The sequence below is a fragment of the Ovis canadensis genome, chromosome 1 (assembly GCF_042477335.2).
Source record: "Ovis canadensis isolate MfBH-ARS-UI-01 breed Bighorn chromosome 1, ARS-UI_OviCan_v2, whole genome shotgun sequence".
Classification (NCBI taxonomy): Eukaryota; Metazoa; Chordata; class Mammalia; order Artiodactyla; family Bovidae; genus Ovis; species Ovis canadensis.
In genome coordinates, this window is record NC_091245.1 from 119,205,418 (window position 1) to 119,224,036 (window position 18,619).

The 18,619-nt window shown below is 45.3% G+C and overlaps 1 protein-coding gene across 1 annotated transcript in view; it reads right to left on the bottom strand.

The window, feature by feature from the left end:
• Positions 1-5,531: 5,531 nt before the first annotated feature.
• The window catches only part of FAM78B (family with sequence similarity 78 member B), a 93,564-nt gene continuing 80,476 nt past the window's right edge, over positions 5,532-18,619 (bottom strand). Inside the window, exon 2 of the mRNA XM_069547758.1 lies at positions 5,532-6,279. Within this exon, the coding sequence (XP_069403859.1) occupies positions 5,757-6,279 (523 nt within the window). The 3' untranslated portion in view covers positions 5,532-5,756. The remainder of the gene's footprint in view (positions 6,280-18,619) is intronic.

Here is an 18,619-nt window from a genome sequence, read left to right on the forward strand (position 1 = left end):
GTGTAGAGACAGACAGGCCAGTGGAGACCCACATAAAGACATGTATACATATAATAATAAGAATAATTTCCCCCTCTGTGTTTCTTGCCTGAGCCCATGATAGGAAAAATGTAGCTGTCCCTGGCTGGCTTCTCCAGGAGGTTTAAATAGGCAAATCATTTTGGGATTTCAAGTCTGGCCCAGATCTGATCAGCCTCTTTTCCTTTCTGAAAGATCTCTTGGAATTCCAGCTATAAATTCTTCCCAGAGCTGCTTTCTACAGGGCTATGTAGAGATCTGCTTTCTTTCCTTGACTGCCAGGGTCCAGGCCTCACCAACAAGGTGTCCGGGGGCAGGGTGAACTCAAGATCCCCACTATTCTCCACAAAGCCAGGCCTCCCCTGGCAGGGACAGTGGGCTTCCCTGAGATGGTCTTGGGATTCCAAACTGATGGGGCTTGAAGGCCTGCAACTCTTCCTGGGCCCCATGATTCTACTGACATGACAAGACCTTACATCAGGCAGCACTTCAGACATTTTTGAGTGTTTCCAGACATCACATCGCTGTGTCTTCCTGACTACAATGTTGGCTGGGCTGTGCTAGTGGCTCTGTTAACAAAGGACGAAACAGGCTGAGATGAATGACATGATTTGTTGACGGTCTAGTTCATCAGCTGGGTTTAGAAGATTCAGATCGTTCGGAGGTTCTGGGCTCTGGCCTCTGACTTCAGAGCACCCAAGTAGGCCTCCTTTCCAACATGGAAGAAGAGAGAAGTCACTGAAGACACAGATCCTAAGACCACTGAACCCAGATTCCTCAGGAGAGCTTACTCTGCCTGGTCAAAGTGCATCCAGAGATCAATTAGGGCGGCTGTGCACAGACTTCCCCTGCAAGGGAGTCACCCTGCCTGAGGAAGAGCAGTGGAGAAAATGCTCCATGAGAGTGGAGGAAAGGAGAGGAGCCAGAAGACTGAAATTCAAATCTTAAGAGCACCATTGGTAGTAGTGTGACCTTGGACAGGTCACTTGACCTTCAAGTCTCTCATCTGTAAAACGGGGATACAAATTAGACCTTACAAGGTTATTGAGAATCAAGTCAAAAAGCATTTGTGTCTGTGCTATGCAAACTGCAACAAACTAATCAAATGGGAATTATTGTTGTTATAAGGATTAGACCAATACTAAGAATTTCTATCTTGAATAGAGATGTTTTATACTCTATGTAAAGGGAAGAAAGCACCCTTTTTAAGCTGTAAAGTGCTGTAGACCTCAAAGGAATTGTTAGGAGGAATGAGGTTAATTAGTAACGGGATCCATCATGGGAGGGAGCATGGCTAACCAAGGTAAGCAGAAGGACTCCATTTCTCCAAAAGCATTCTTATGAGTGTTTAAAAATGGCCAAACAACCTTGGCTGTCCTCTAGTCACTGAGCTGGCAACTCTTCTGAAGGCCTTCCATAGGCAGATGTCCTAACTAAGAAACTGGAACCAGACGTACTCAAGATCTCAAAAGAAATTTATGGAAATAAGACTCTGGGGTAAAAATATCTCTGGGCACTGAGCTAGCTCACTCCACTCCCTTTCTATCTAAGGATCATTTAGGCTTAATTATAGAGTTCAGGCATTCATTGGGGTTTTGATTAATTTTCTTTTCAGCTTGAAGCATGTGTGAGTGTAGCAGGTCTCTGTGTGTGTGTGTTTACATCTTTTTTTGCAACTCAGTTGGGAGCTGGCTCTGGCAATGTTTAATTGTGCCCTCAGTTCTAACAAGAATAGTCAATGTGCCAACTGGAGCTTGGAAAGCCATTGTTTCCAGTGCCGCCGCCCCATGGGCTGCTCCTGCTGCATTGAGGGGTGGAGGGTGGCAAGGCCTTGCTCAGCTGGGACCTCAGCTGTGGGATGCTTGCTTTCCTCCCCCTTTTGTGCTCTTGGTGTTTCAGGGATTCTGAGACCAGGAGAGTAGGTTTCCTACTCCACCGATCACCAGTACTGTGCTACAAGCTGGTGAGTGACAGCCAGCTCACCCACACTGCAGCCCCTGGCAGGAATGTTTTCTGGGCAAGTCTCCTTGTGGATTACACAGTTTTCTGCATAAGAAAGCAGTGTTACTTCTCTTAGTTTAATATGCCCACTTAGTTGACGGGTACGGACTACATGACTGTGTAGGTGAAAGTGACCTGCTTTCTCCTTCCTTCTCTTCTGTGCTCTCCAGGCAGGGAACAACTCAGGAGGCGCCACAGTGTAGCATCATGGCAAGAGATGTGGAGCCAAGTGGCTCAGTTTGAATCCCAACTCCCCATATTTTCCATTTGTGTGCCTATCCACTTAACCTCTGTGGATCTCAATTTACTGTTACACTTCTAAGACTCTCTGGGGATGGAAAAATGCACGTGGAAGCCTTTTGTAAACTACTCCATAAATCACAGTTGTTTTATTTTACTGCTCAGAATGACTGCTGAGAACATGATTTTGATCTATGAGATATTCCTAGCTCCAGAAAAGAGCTGCAAAAAGGCCCATGGAAAAGAAGACAGAGAAAGAACTAGCTTCCAACCTTCTTGGGTGCTGCGGACCAAAGCAACAAGCTGGGAATGTAAGATGCTGCAAAGACCCAGACTAAGAGTTCAAAACAGTTGGTATAGGTAAAAGAGAATCAGGAACATTCATTTCTTGGACATAACTGTTTTTTAAAGGATGGATTTCATTGTCTCTAGTGCTAAGAGGGTGAATGGCTCAAGGACTGTGACAATGTTTTGCCTGGAGCCAAGAGGAGAACTACGGGTCTCAGGTAAGTGTGACAATGCTGTGATACGAGATATGGGAACCCAGGTCTTCTCTCGGCTCTGCTGCTGATTATGACCCTGTGAATGATGTGACCCTGAATAGATGAGACCTCAATTTCCTTGAGATTATGGAAAAAAAAATCTCAAAGGAATCTATGAGGAATTTATGATTTAATAAAATGCTCTTTTCCACACAGCAATTAAAAACTCTTGTGCCATTAAGAGACTGTTGTGGTATGTATGTGTGTTTAGAATTCAAATATAGTACTAGGACTACCCAACTAAAACCTAGTCGAGGCACCACACGAACCCCTTTAAACTGATGGCATCTGGTGTCAGACACAAGGACTGTCAGGGAAAGAAAGGCCTGATGGGAGGATGGAGGTGACCCAAACAGAGATTTCAAGATGAATTCACTCTTGTTGGAGAGCCTTTCATTTGGCAATATCTGATGAAGCTGAAAGGTAATGACCTATGGATGACAGAAAAGACACTATTTCCTTATAAAGCAACTCTAACTTCAAAATAATAGGCTGCAGAGCAACAGAACATTCTACCAGGCTGACTTCAGAACTGAGACACCCAACTAAGAGTTCACAGTACTATCACTGACAGTAGCCATAATGTATATTTGCACAGTACCTTTAACTTTTATAAGTACCTTCCTATTTCTCTCATTTTTGTTATTACCTAATTTTCCAGAAAACTTGCCCAGGGCAATTTCTTTTAAAACTCTAGAAAATGTGAGTTTTCAGTGGGAAAAAATGTCTAACCAAGTATGTAGCATTTATAAATACAGATATGCCCTTGAAAAAGTTATGCTATATGTAAACATAATTGTGTAAGTCATGTCATATTTTCATGGGCAGAAATCATGTGTAGCATTTTGTAATGTAAAAAAACCTTTCCTCTTTAACCTTCTGTTTGTTACAATTTTAGATTTTTAAATATCAGGTTTTCTTAAAGTAGGGCCATAAGGATTAGATTTCAGGATCAGTATCCACACTCCAGAATTCCATAAGGGTAACATCTAATTCAATCACAGGGAGAGATTCCTATTTCTGATGTCAACATGGAAAATTAAGCAGCTTTGTATATAAACCATGGAGCTCTCTGAGACTACCTCTCCCATAAAATAAGGAGAGATAGGAAAGGACAGGGAAATCCAAATATAACAGTTGAACTGTTTCTAAATGGAATGTCTCCAGGTTTTCTGTGAGCCACTGCTGTGTCATGAATGTGGTGTTATAAATAGCTCAGCTTGCCATCAATAACTAATCTATAAGAGAGTAGTTGGTGGTTAGGATATGAGGTTAAAATTTGGAGTGGATCTGCTAAACTTCTCATGTAAAGCACCTACTCCTGTGACATGAAGTAACCTGAAGTAAATAAGACCAAACTCCATTTTTGATAAAAGTAATAAACAAGTCTTCCTGCTTTTTATTCTCCATCTTCAAACTCAGATAAAAGATAGATCAGTGGAGCCAACCATGGGATTATAATAACTGCATGAACGTTAACTCTCTCGGCTCTGAAATTAGGCTGGCAATATCCACTCATAAAATCCACAACGGTATTGTGGGAGTTTTAGAATTATTTTGCATGGAGGGTTTTGAACAAGGATCTATCTATCTATCAAAATTAGCACTATCAAGAATAAAAGGAAAAGCTCTTTTGTAATGACTTAAAAGTTCTTTTTGTGGTGATCCTTATGGCAAAGACTGGATACCTTTAAAAACTTATATTGTCCTGACTAGAGGAAATATGGCCTTTCATCCTTATTGGTTGGATCTCACCAATACAGGTTTGTTTGCTGTGAGTAGCTCAGATTTTCATTAAGAGTCTGAAGTTAAGCATTATGAAGCACGTTCTCACAAATGCTCAAGCAGTTAAAGTTGAGCTTCTGTGAAACTGACCTAAAATAAACATATACAGATACACAGCATATGTACTGTGTATGCAGAAAGGCTATAAGCACACAAGCAGATACAGCTAGCAGGTCCTGCCAGCAATCATGCTGGCATGGGTGTTTGCACGTGTGAATGTGTAACAGCAAAATACTATTCTTACTTGTTGAAATGGTCTCGAAACTCTACATGGGTTCAAGCCTTATAAACAATTATCTTTTTGTAAGTTAGGGCTGGTAATAGGAAGAGAAGCAGCAGCTGTAAACAAAATCACAATTTGGGTTTCAGTAAAAACATGGTGAAGGCCCCAAATATCACAGCTATTGCAGAATTCAGAAACTATCTATCCAAATACTGTGACTGAGGATACTTTGAATAAACAGTTTTTGGAAAGATGTGGGTAGATGGAAATGCTGTCATCATCATCAACTAGAACCACCGTCAGCACCCTGGACAGTTCCTAGGAGGCTCTCCCTCGGAACAGAAGCAACATATTGTTTTCTTAGCGTTTCTTTCATTTCAGTGAGTGTGTTGATGATCTGATGATTAACTAATACATGCATAGGTATTACTTTGCAGTAACAAAGTTATCCCCTCCTCCTTCCATTGCCCATTCACTTTCATTCCGCCCCATTCCCCAGCACCCTCCAGTTAGACAATGGGACATATGTCTTACAAACACCTGATGTGGATGTTTTCACTCTCACTTCTAATTGGTTGGGAAGCAGCATTTGCCACAGGCACTGTTTAATTTTGTTTCCATCCCCTGCCTCTCACAGGAAAGAAATGGTCAATAGTTCAGATAAAAGAATCATCCTGGTCAGCTCCAAAATATGGCTACTTGCATGGTAATCACAGCAAGTCTTTCAGAGCAGCGATTTTCTTTATTCCTAAAAGGAAGGGATTTTTCCTAAGGACTATGGTTCTACCAACCAAGGAGCAGCTCTACTCTTCACAAGTGGCTGCAAAGGCTGGCAAACCACGAGGTCTGCTTTGGCTCAGAAACTCAGTTTGGCTCCTGCCACCCCTGGCAACCTCACTGCGTGTCTCAGTGGCATATGCTCCACACACAGTCAGGCCAGTCTGCTTCTACTTAGGAGGGATCACAACTAGAGGTGGCCCCCGCTTGGGCCTCCACATGAGGACCTGGGCATCGTTGGCATTGGGCTTCACTAGTGCGTTGGGGGGTATGGGCTCCATCCGGCTCAGGATTCGGGGCTGCTCCTGCTGAGTCCTGCCCACCAGGCGGGCCCGTTGCCCCAAAAGTTGAAGAGGGTCCACCTCAATGTCCACCCTCATCCTCCACTTGATGGTCTGCAGAATGATCTTCTCTTTCGTGGTCGTGTTCATGGCCACCAGCCAGGTAGTGAAACTTTGGTCCCTCTTGATCCGTGTGAGCAGTGGCACATTGCTGTCACTCACTGGCACTGCCCATGTCACACTGGGGTAGAAATTGTCATTCATGCTGACGGAGAACCTGGAGATCTTGTTGGTGGGGCCAACCAGGGTCACAGTTTCTGTGGTGTTCCCGTACCAAGGGTAGCTCACCCCATCTGAGTCACTGATGGCTTTCACTCTCCCTTCCCTCAAGTCAGGCAGTTCCCAGCTTGACCTGGCAAAGCAGAAGAGATGCACAAGAAAAGAAGAGGCTGAATGAATTTTTTAAAAGCTGGAGAGGTGCCCACCACTTACTAACAGTCAACTTGGGCAAAATGGAAAGTTTAGAGGGGGAATTCAGGTAAAAAATGTCTATGCTGCCTTGCTTCAGGATTAAATAAGAACAAATCAAAACAGAACAAAAATGCAACACCAATACAAGTCAAGTTAAGCCATAAGTAGTTCAACAGAGAGCAAAAATCTCAAAGAAGCATTTGTGAGGTCCACAAAGGCATCAACTATCTGCAACCGTATAACTGTAATGAACTATTTAGAGGTATTCAACTGAATAAAAATACTTTCTCAGGAAGTGTGAGCTTATGTAAGGTTTGTTTGTTAAGAAAAGATGGTGGTTGGAATTTGACATACTTGTAAGGAAGTTGCATGTGGAAAGGAGGGCAAAGAGAGCTAAGGTTAAAGGTTATACTGATTTCATATGAAATCACAATAGTAGAATTTCTACTCAACAAAGAAAAATGTTTAAATTCTAGTCATTGGCCAATCCAGTATTTAGAAAACCTGCACATAGAAACTTGTAATAGGAGATAAGGGTCACCTTTGGGAAACCACCTCAGTGTGCAAGTTGTGCCACAGATTGGGTTATATAGTCTATTGTCCTGTTCTCCCATCACCTTTAAGTCCAGCCTGGAAGTTTAATTGCGTAGTTTAGCAAACACGCCATTCTGGGCACTTTGTTACTCCTCCTGGCTGCTTCTAACTTTGAACGGAAGGAAGGAGGAGAAGATATGCCCATATTCTTAGCCCATGTTTCTCCTCCAATGCCATGGAATATTCTTCATCATCATCATAGCTGATACTTATTGAGTGCTTACTCTATTCCAACCACTGTGCTGAGTTTTTTATGTTATCTCAGTTAATGCTCAAAATATCCCACAAGATAAATATATTTTTATTTCCATTTATACTTGAGAGGATGGACACTTAAAAATATTAAGGCGTATGCAAGAGTTCTACAAGCTGTAAGGCGTGGGGCTGGGAGTCGTCTGACTCCAAAGTCTATGCTTTTGACCACAAAGCAACAATGCCTTCTGAAGTGGCCTTACACGATGCTGGAAGAAGCCAGAGTGGAGGGGATTCAGGCTGTCCAATGATCTAGCAGCTCCCAGCGCAGCCATGGGAAGCTGGACTGGACCCTACTGGGGGCAGATATTGAGTCAGCAGAGTCTGGCTATGCAACCTCCATATATCCTTTCCTGGGACCAAGAATAACTCAGTAATAATGTGTAAGAATTTAATAATTAAGGAAAGGAAGGAGACTGTGCCACTCATCAGCAAAGAGGTAGTCTTGTTCTATACAATGTTCTTCCTCTTACAAAGTGACAGAGATCCTGCAGGACTTTATACCAAACACCTGAAAGGGAGCTACGTTGCCAGGTTAATACTGAACTGTCTCAGAATCCTTCACACAAGGACACTGACTGCTGCCTCCTGCTGCCACTGCCCCCACCCCACCCCCCACCCCAGCGTTCCCTATGCTAGTCAGACCCAGCCTGAAGGGAAGGGAAGGCTGGATTGCCTGGAGAGGAGGTGAGCTCACAGCTTCAAGAACCCTTTATCTTGCCTCCATGCCCTTAATAACTGCTGGCAATAACTGCAGTGTATAATGGTTAGCAGAAACTAAATAAGAGGAATTGACTTGATGCAGAAAGTTGGAGATTTTGTTACAATTTTGTTACCTGTGCTAGTTGTAGCTGGACCAAGGAGTAGCTGCCAGATAATTCTATAGCTGCTTATTACTGTACAAAGGGGAATAAGTGTTGTTTGAGTGGGATATAATCATACAAGGGTCAGGTCAAGTGAGAACCGAACTGCTTGCTGGGTTGATGAAACAACCACACTGGAGGTAGCTTTGTGTCCCAAGTCAAAGGATTGCTACAATTATTCAGTCACAAGGCACTCATTTTCTGTGTTGCTCCAACCTACTTCTTCACTGGTTACAGTGACCAGGCTCCGCTGGCCTGTGGTTTCCTCTGTGGGACTGGAGGACAAGTATTCTCAATAGTGCAAAACTGTACTTGCTCTCCTGTCCTAAACACTGGGCTGGCTGTAGAATGTTGTTTAGGGAATTTGGCTTGTTATAATGCTGTCCTTTTCTGGGCTGAATATCTTGCCATTTAATTATTTTTTTTCTATAAAGTATTTACAGTTCATACTTTGCCTCTATTTTCCTACACAAAATTATGTGAGCAGAGACTTGGGCCCAAAGCTTAGTTTGGTCCCAGATTTTCTGAAAACAGAGATAATAAAATAAAGTTGCACTCTTGTGCCTATCTTGAAAGAGAAAGATGATACCCTTGTCTTAGAAGATTCTCTGGAACAGAGAAATGAAACAGGCTTCTTAATCATCACAATGGTCATGAACTTGAGCAAATTCCAGGAGACAGTGAAAGACAGGGAAGTCCGGAGTGCTGCAGTCCATGGGGTTGCAAAGAGACATGACTTAGCAACTGAACAACAATCATCACATCAAAACAAATGCATCTGGAAAGTGTAGCCAGTGAATGTGGTGACCTTGGGAGGCTACACATTTGTTCATTCCACCCATTGCTGTGACTTTGTCCACTGGTCTACTGGAAATCCCTCAGGTCTGAGGTATGGTCTCTTTCACAGCCCCAGGTGCCCCAGGACTACTACAATGGTTAAGGAAGTGTTTGATTTTGGAAGCAGCCAAAACTCATTGACTTAAGCCTAGTGATTGAGAGTAGGTTTCTTTTTGAAAAGTATCATATCATCTTTCTTTTATGAAAAATAGTTATTAATGTGCATTCCAAGGTAGTGGATTTTTACAAAAAGAGTTATGCCTATAAAATGCATAACTGGTTAATGCAGCTTTTGTAATAGTTTGCAAAGAGATCCCTGATAAGTTCCAAAAATAGCACCACTGGAATCATTCTATAACTATTACAACTACTTCAAATGAGATGCCAGAATCACTTCAAATTCCACATGACCTAAACTAAATCACCACATCCACCATAAACTTGGGCTTCCCTGATAGCTCAGTTGGTAAAATATCTGCCTGCAATGCAGGAGACCGCTGTTCAATTCTTGGGTTGGGAAGATCGGCTGGAGAAGGGCTAGGCTACCCACTCCAGTATTCTTGGGCTTCCCTTGTGGCTCAGCTGGTAAAGAATCCACCTGCAATGTGGGAGACGTGGGTTCAATGCCTGGGTTGGGAAGATTGCCTGGAGAAGGGAATGGCTACCCACTCCAGTATTCCAGCCTGGAGAATTCCATGGACAGTAAAGTCGATGGGGGTCACAAAGAGTTGGACATGACTGAGCGACCTTCAGCATAAACTTGGTTCTTTCACCCTGTCTCTGCTGCAGGCATTGGCCCACTGTTCATCCCATCTTCCAGGCCAGAAGTGTGATCATTTTTGGCTCTTCCTCTGCCCTGTCCTAGACTGCCACAGCCACTGTGTTACTGCATATTGTGAATTTTTTCCCATAGGTGATGCTTGACTTTATCTCCCTTTCTCCATCAAACTCTCACTGCCCTCGTTTAAGCCAAGCCCTCAGCATCTCTTACCTGGTCTACTATAATGGTCCACAACTGGTCTCTCTGCATCCAACTCTGATTCCTCTTAAATTCATCTTCCAGGCTGCACTGATGTTCAAATATGCAGATATGACTATGTCTTTTCTCTGCCTAAAACCCTTCATAGTCTCCTTTACATGGACATCACTGGCACAACCTACAGGAAAAATTTAAGTTCCTTAATAGGACATTTGTGGCCCTCTGGCCCTCTGGGCCCTTCCTGTCCCCATAAACCATGCTGTTTCTCACCTCTGGCCCTTTGCTCATGCTATGCCCTCTGCCTGCAATGCTCTTTCCTCTCCTAAAGTTTACTGTGTGTAACTACCCGATATTTGAGGATCATTGCATGTACTATCTCCTCCAGGAAGCTTTCTTCTGCATTTCCATGGATATCTCCAGGTCTTTATAAGTCCTGGATTTTAATTATCTGGAAGGCTTTCCCCTTTGCCCCCATCATTCCTGGCAATCTTTCCTGATTTCCTGAATCTCAGTGCAATCTTTCCTGATCACCATATTTAAAATCAAAACTTCTTGCCCCAGCCCTCCGCATCCCCCATCTTTGCTTCATTTTTCTCTACAGCAGTCTAATATACAATATTAGACATATGCAGAGTACATATATTTAACTTATATGTTTATTTAACTTATACACAGGGTACATCATGCAAAATGATGAATCAGAAGCTGGAATCGAGATAACCAATAACCTCACATATGTAGATGACATTGCCCTAATGGCAGAAAGCAAAGAGGAACTAAAGAGACTCCTGATGAAGGTAAAAGAGAGTAAAAAGGCTGGTTTAAAACTCAACATTAAAAAAACTAAGATCATGGCATCCAGTTCCATTGCTTCATGGCAAGTAGATGGGGAAAAGATGGACAGTAACAGACTTTATTTTCTTGGGCTCCAGAATCACTGGATGGTGACTGCAACCATGCAATTAAAAGATGCTTGCACCTTGGAAGAAAAGCTATGACAAAACTAGACATTAAAAAGGAGAGACATCACTTTTCTGATAAAGGTCCATGTAGTCAAAGCTATGGTTTTTCCAGTAGTCATGTATGGATGTGAGAGTTAGAAAGAAGACTGAGCACTGAGGAATTGATGCTCTCAAAGGGTAGTGCTGGAGAAGACTCTTAAGAATCCCTTGGACTGCAAGGATATCAAACCAGTTAACCCTAAAGGAAACCAACCTGGAGTATTCACTGGAAGGACTGATACTGAAGGTGAAGCTCCAATACTTGGGCTACCTGATGTGAAGAGCTGACTCATTGGAAAAGACCCTGATGCTGGGAAAGATTGAAAGCAAGAGAAGAAGGGGGCGAAAGAGGATGAGATGGCTGGATGGCATCACTGACTCAATGGACATGAGTTTGAGTAAACTCCGGGAGATAGGAAAGGACAGGGAAGCTTGGCATGGTGCAGTCAATGGGATTTCAAAGAGCCGGACATGACTTAGCAACTGAACAACCACAACATATTATATAACTTACTTATCCCTTGGAGAAGGGAATGGCAACCCACACCAGTATTCTTGCCTAGAGAATCCCATGGACAGAGGAACCTGGTGGGCTACAGTCCATAGGGTCGCAAAGAGTCAGACATGACTGAAGTGACTGAGCACAGCGCAAGGGACAGAGATGGGACAGGGTTAGAGAGAAAGGAAACAAACAACCACAGGACCCTTGCATGTGAAAGCACTTGGCAGCAACTGTAAGAAGCAGGGACTATTATGTGGTGTTCTTACATGAGGAAAGGGGGAGGAAATAGCAACCTACTCCAGTAGTCTTGCCTGGAAAATCCCCTGGACAGAGGAGCGTGGTGGGTTACAGTCCACATGGCTACAAAAGTGCTGGGCACGACTTAGCGACTGAGCATGGATAAGGAAAAGAGAACTATGCAAAGTCATACAGATGGGAAAGGGGTGGTGCCAGGATTTAAAGCCGAATCTCCTTGACCTCAAACTCTTGCCTTTTCTACTGCATCACACTTGTGGGAACAGCTCCTCTGAGTTTTATATCTCACCTTTCCTTCCTTGAAGTCTTTGGTGTGATGGATGGAGGAAGCACCAAGACTGCCCTCAGAAGTCTTGGATGTCAGTCCCAAGGTGGCTGCTGGCTGACTTAGCAAGTCAGCCTCAGGCTGCTCATGTGTAAAATAGGAAGAAAAATAAGTCCACCTCCTCAATCTCAGGGCTATTCCAAGGATCAGATGAAGTGACGTGATGTGTGAACAACTGCTTTGTAAACTGTAACACACTAGGTCAATATTAATCCTTATCATCTCATTTCCCTCCTTCTCCAACAACCCTTCTCCTCATTGTGATAAACACAGTGTTTTTGTTTTAGACAATCAGCCATTGACCTGAAGCTCACAGCTAATGGACTCGCCAATGGAGCTGATAATGAACACATCGATTACTGCAACCTTCATGCTTTCTGAATCCCATTTCTAGAATAAAGACGCAAATCTCAATCAAACAAGCTCATGTGAAGCATTTCATTTAAATAACCAGTCCCTGGGTTCAAGTACAGGCCTCCACCCAGACCCAGCTAGTTTTCCCAGTGTCCATGAGGGCCAGAGCAACCTCTCTGAAGGACCCTTGCTTTGTTCTCATGGAAGCCCTGTGGTCACCAAGTGGGTGTGGGCAGGGGCAGCAGCATTCTTCAAGGCAGGGAGTGGGCAGGTGTGCAGGGCACGGTTGATACTAACACCCTCTGATGGAGACTGGAATGGGAATCAGAGAACCACACACGAGATGATGGTTTCATGCCTGTATAGCTGCCAGGGAAGGCTCTGAGATCCTGGATGGTTCTAAACTGACTCCCCTCTCCCAAAGAGCACCCTCCCAGGCTACCCAGGTTCTTCCTTGGGCTCTGGTTCTGTCCAGCAACTAAAGGGTTAGTGTAGGCATGGCAGAGGACAAGTTCCGCCGCTGAGCCGCAGTCGTGGTCATGTCGCAGGCCCTGTTCTGAGAGTCTCTGGCCTAACCACCATCACAAGCCTGGTCTTAAAGGAAGTCTGACCGCTGTGTAAACTTTACTGCATTTAGAAGGTGGAAAAGAGGCCCCCTACCTTGTCTCTTTATGTCGTGGTCTGAACCTATGGAGTTACCAGTCAGGAATGTGGGAAGTTTAAAGAGCACACCGGGGTTTCTGAGAATTCAGCTTCTTTTCTCCCGACTGTGCTAAGAGCCTTGTGCCCACGTCCCAGGAAACCTGCTCTGTATCACTTCTGGCACATGCAGCACCCAGAATCTTTCCTCCCCACGGCCCACTGCAGAAGAGGCTCTGAAACAGCAGTCCAAGGCAGGTGGGGAGGCTGAGAGGGAGAGGACGGAGACACGCCCCTTTGGAAAGAGTTGGTGGGGACAGGGCTCAGCACTGGGAGAGGGCTGAGGTGGGGGTGGGGTGAAGCCAGCACCCTGTGTCACCCAGGGGAGTCATGAAGTCCATGGGCCCTTGGCTCACTCAGGCACCAGTCCCAGCCCGGGTGCTGGCACATATACTGATTCTCAGATGGTCTGCACCATGATTACAGAGTAAGTTTTAAAATTAGGTTTTTCCTCATTCTGCTCTGTTTATGTCAGACTCTTGAGAAGCCTGTAAATACCACCCTCCCACCTCCCCCTTCCTTCCTGACCACATCCTTTTCTTTCTGGCACACAGGGAGGCATTTTTCCCCCCACAGCAGAAAGGACAATTTCCAGTGTTTTTAGAGTCATCAGTGTTGGGCAAGACTCCACGTTTGAGTGAAAGGCTTCTTTGGTAAGTCACCCTCACGTTCTGTTTAGACTGGGTGTCTCTACCACTGGAGACACCTTTTAGTATGTACTTATCCTTCACCACTGGGAGGTCTGTTACCATCTCGAAGCCCCTGTCTCAGAGGCCTCTGCTGGGCTGTCTTATTTGATAGCCCTGAGGTCTTGGATCAGTGGCCAGTTTTCTGGGTCATGTCTGGGGATGGTTTGTCTCTGACTCTCATTCTGAGTTTCTTGGAGCAAAGTCCTTCCCCCGCAGAGCGAGAGTGAGCTACAGGCCGGGGTAGCTTTACCCATGGAGCATCCTCACATACGCCTGTGGGGTGGGAATGATGAGCTACGGCCGCTACAGAGCTGACCAGGCCCTGGCACATGAGGGTCTGTATCTACCCTCAAAGGGCTCACAGCCAGCCTGAGGTGACAGACCATACCTCCTGATGAGTTGGAGACCAGAATTCACCTTTTCTCTCTATGTGCGTGGCCCCCATCCTGTTCCTCATCATTTTTCCTCTCACTGGGATGCTGCAATGCTGGGCCCCAGCTCTAAACTTGCCCTACCCTGACAAGCCACAGACGTGGTTTTTAAGAAATGTAAATCAGGTCATGCCTCACTTCTCTGAAAACTCCTACGATGGTATCCCTTGCACTTAACATCCACAATGCATTATTTTCCCCCTGTCAGTTCTCCAGCCTCATCTCCACTGCCTCCCCGGCTCCTTACACTCCACCAACACTGGCTGTCTTCACCCTGGAAAAAAACACCTTCCCACCTCTGGGCCTTGGGACTTCCTGTTCTCTTTGCCCAGAGCTCCCTTCTCCCAGTTCTTTCAATGCTTGACTCCTCTTCATCCTCAATTTGCAGTTACAATTCACCTCCTGAGAGGGAGTGAACAACAGAGTGTGAACTTCCATGTGCTGCATCTGCAGCAGAGGGGATGAGATGGGGAAGGCTCTTCAAGAGACCAGGGAGACAGGCCTGATATGGTAGCCAAAGGAATGCAAAGGGATTGGATGCAGAAGCATTGGGACAAGTGTCCTGGGGCTTCTGGCTTGGTGCTGAGTGCCCTCCTTCTGACAGTCAGCACTGCCCATGGGCCCGGCTCCCCAGGCAGTGGGAGAGGCCATAGGAGATGGGTGGTGGTGGGTGCACATTTCGGGCATGGCATCCCCTGAAGCAGACAGATAGTGGGCAGAGGAAGAGGGAAAGTGGACGTGTGGTTTTTCTTCTTATTATTTTGGAATTCTGCCACTACAGGTAGAATCTTGGTTAAAATTTAAAAAAGATATTGTTGGGTGGAGACCATCAAAATGTTAAAAGTATGAGGATAAGGTTATGGGTATTCCCTTTTATTTTTATTTTGTATGTTTTCTCATATAAAAGGGAGCTTCCCTGGTAGCTCAGTTGGTAAAGAATCTGCCTGCAGTACAGGAGACCTGGGTTTGATCCCTGGGTCAGCAACAGCCCCTGGAGAAGGAAATGGCAACCCACTCTAGTATCCTTACCTGGAAAATCCCATGGACAGAGGAGTCTGGCAGGCTGCAGTCCATGGGTTGCAAAGAGTTTGGCATGACTGAGTGACTAACACTGGGTCACTGGGCTTATATAAAAAATAATTAATGTGTATCTATTCTGCAATCAGAAGTGATGAGATGCTTCACAGCATTGCATATCATGAGCATGATGCATTTGGGGAGAAAAAAGAGGAAGAGGAGTGGCAACATAATGTAAGATGAATTGAGCTGGGCAGGCGAGTGGCGACTGGAGGCGACACGGGGAGGCAGCTGGTGCGGCTGACACTGACCTGTGTGTAGCTCTGGACAGCGCTTCCTGACGCACCACACAGCCTTGGGCAGACAGCTAGGCTTCTCAGGTTTTCAGTTTCCAACAAGGATGGGAATAATAATAAAACCTATCTTACATGTTGCTTTTTGAAATAAATGAGAATGCTTTGCAAAGCAATCTCTTTAGTGCCTGGCACAGAGTAGGTGCTTCATGAATGAAAACTGTAATTATGGACACAGCTCATTTAGGGAGAATGTTGACTGGCTGGGACCCAAGCATCCTCAAAGGGTAAGAGGTATTTGCTCCTTTTATGCAGGTAATGTGGCTACCTAAGTATATCCCCTCCATCCCAGCTATGGCTTTTCCAGTAGTCATGTATGGATGTGAGAGTTGGACCATAAAGAAAGCTGTGAAAGTCGCTCAGTCATGTTCAACTCTTTGCAACCCCTCTTGGAATTCTCCAGGCCAGAATACTGGAGTGGGTAGCCTTTCCCTTCTCCAGGGGATCTTCCCAACCCAAGGATTGAACCCAGGTCTCCCGCATTGCAGGAAGATGCTTTACCAGCTGAGCTACAAGGGAAGCCCAAGAATACTGGAGTGAGTAGCCTATCCCTTCTCCAGAGGATCTTCCCAACAAAGGAAATCAAACTGGGGTCTCCTGCGTTGCAGGTGGATTCTTTACCAACTGAACTATCAAGGAAAGCTGAGTGCTGAGGAATTGATGCTTTTGAACTGTGGTGTTTAAAAAGACTCTTGATTCATGTTGATGTATTGCAAAACCAATACAATATTGTAAAGTAATTAGCCTCCAATTAAAATAAGTAAATTTAAATTAAAAAAAAAATAAGACTCTTGAGAGTCTCTTTGACAGCAGGAGATCAAACCAGTCAATCCTAAAGGAAATCAACCTTGAATATTCATTGGAAGGACTGATGCTGATGCTGAAGCTCCAATACTTTGGCCACTTGATGAGAAGAACTGACTCATTGGAAAAGACCCTGATGCTGTAAAGGATTGAAGGCAGGACGAGAAGGGGCCAAGAGAGGATGAGAAGGGGCCAACAGAGGATGAGATGGTTGGAGGGCATCACCAACTCGATGTACATGAGTTTGAGACAGCTCCAGGAGCTGTGATGGACAGGGAAGCCTGATGTGCTGCATTCCATGGGGTTGCAAAGTGTTGGACATGACTGAGCAACTGAACTGAATTGAACTTTCTTCTCAACATTGAGTCAGACTTTGTGGTTAACACAGAGGACCAAGGACACCAACACCGTCAAATTTTGCATACAATTTCACGGGAGAAGGGTTTTCAATTTTAAAATACCTCTTTTGGAAGTTACTAGCCTGGTGAGAGACTACCCTCTCATGCTCTTCTGGGATGACTTGTGGGGCTCCTTCTCCAATACGAGCCCTTTCATCTTCAATTTCTTCACCTATAAAACTGACAGAATGAAACAAACAGCCTCATGAATAAGCTCCTATGCTCTTTGACCAAAGACCTCAGTCCTTGTGCTGATGGCCAGTAGGGTTTGCAGGGCCACAGAGGAAGAAGCTCTGGTTTCAGAAGAGAAATGTCATGGGTACTTCCCAAGGACAGGGAATAGCACTGTTCCAGAACACAAGATCCCACACAAATTGTTCTCCCTGAGGTCCAGGAACACTGGGGACTTACGGTGGCTTCCCTTCATTCACACTCCACTCCAGGGTCTGACATCATCCTGACTGAGGTTCCCGCACCGCCTGCAGCTGGGGAGCCACTGCAGTTCTTGAGCCCCGATGGGCGTCTCTGACTTGCCAGTTGTCAGGCTTCTAACCTGCGCCTTGGTGATGGAAGGAGACATCATACTTGCCTTCACATGGCCTGGATCCCAGCCCCAAGCCAGGCCTCCCCTACAGTTCCCAGTGGAGCCTAGAATCTGGGAGCTTTGTGATGACGAAAGGCCTTTCACAGTGCGGATATCCAATCTCTTTCTTTCTTTGCATTTTTCCTCTTCTTTCTTGTTCCTGACTGGGAGGAGGTGTGGTTTGCTTCTTTCTTTTTTTTTTTTTTTGTTATTCAAGTAGGATTCCTAGTACGGAATCTTCTGTTGATCCTGGGGGTGGACATATTGAAGTCCTCCCATTTACTCCATCTCAGAGAGCTGACACCATCTGGCCCTGTGTGCTCGGCAGTCTCATTGACTCTTTTACCCCAGAATATATGCAGCTTTAACTGTTATTTATACAGATATGGCTAGTTTTCTGGGGGCTGAATCTGATGGTGGCACATATGTATGACGAAGGCAATAAGAGGAAGGTTGGCTGGGAGCCCTGGGCAGCCCGGAGGAGGAGACAGACACTCTGCCACCCCAGTCTGTCATCTGCACCTAACACGGATGGGGGCTGAGGCCAGAACTCAGAAGTCTTCCTGTCTGTTGGCCTGGACAGCAGTTATTATTTCTAGATTTCCATCTAATTTGAGGACTATTAAAGGGGAAAAATTCTTCAAGATCAAGGAGATATGGGTAATGACACAACTGCCAAATCTTCCCCGAGATGAACAGGAAGTCCCTAGACATTTACCATCTGAGTGAATGAATGAACCAGAGCAGGACTCCTGGGCACAAGTCTCTGCAGGCTTGCAGGGGCGCCACCCACCCTCTTGTGTCAGGGAGCATCCTTACCTTTCTCCTTGGACCAGAGCTATTCAAGGCTCATTGATCCCAGCCTGGGAGAGGGGAAATGTTGCCCTCTTCCTCTCTTGCCCACCCCATCAGCTGGCCTCAAGGAACATCCCACAGAGCTCTGGATGCTTTGGGAGACTAGAGTTAGGGAGGCAGGTAGAGAGGCTAACAGACTCTGGTCTGTGCCACTGAGCCAAGGCTGGGGCTCAAGAGTGGCCTGAGGGGTGGGGGGCCAATGCAGGGTTTTGGGGGGTGGGCTCCTTGGCCTCAGTGGTCTAGAGGTTAAACTCTGGAAACTGGGAAACAAAGTCAAAGTTAAAAATACATTAATTGGAGCAAGAGCAAGACCAGAAGAATCAGACTGAGCAAAACAGCCATGCTGACAATGCTGAGAAGATCAAGGCAGACAGAGGGGAGACTCTCAGAAGTCAGGTATTATTAATACCGCTATTACTCATAAGAGCTGGAGGCTTACTGTGTGCCAAGCAAATCTACTAAATGCCTGACACATCAGCTTCAAAGGAGG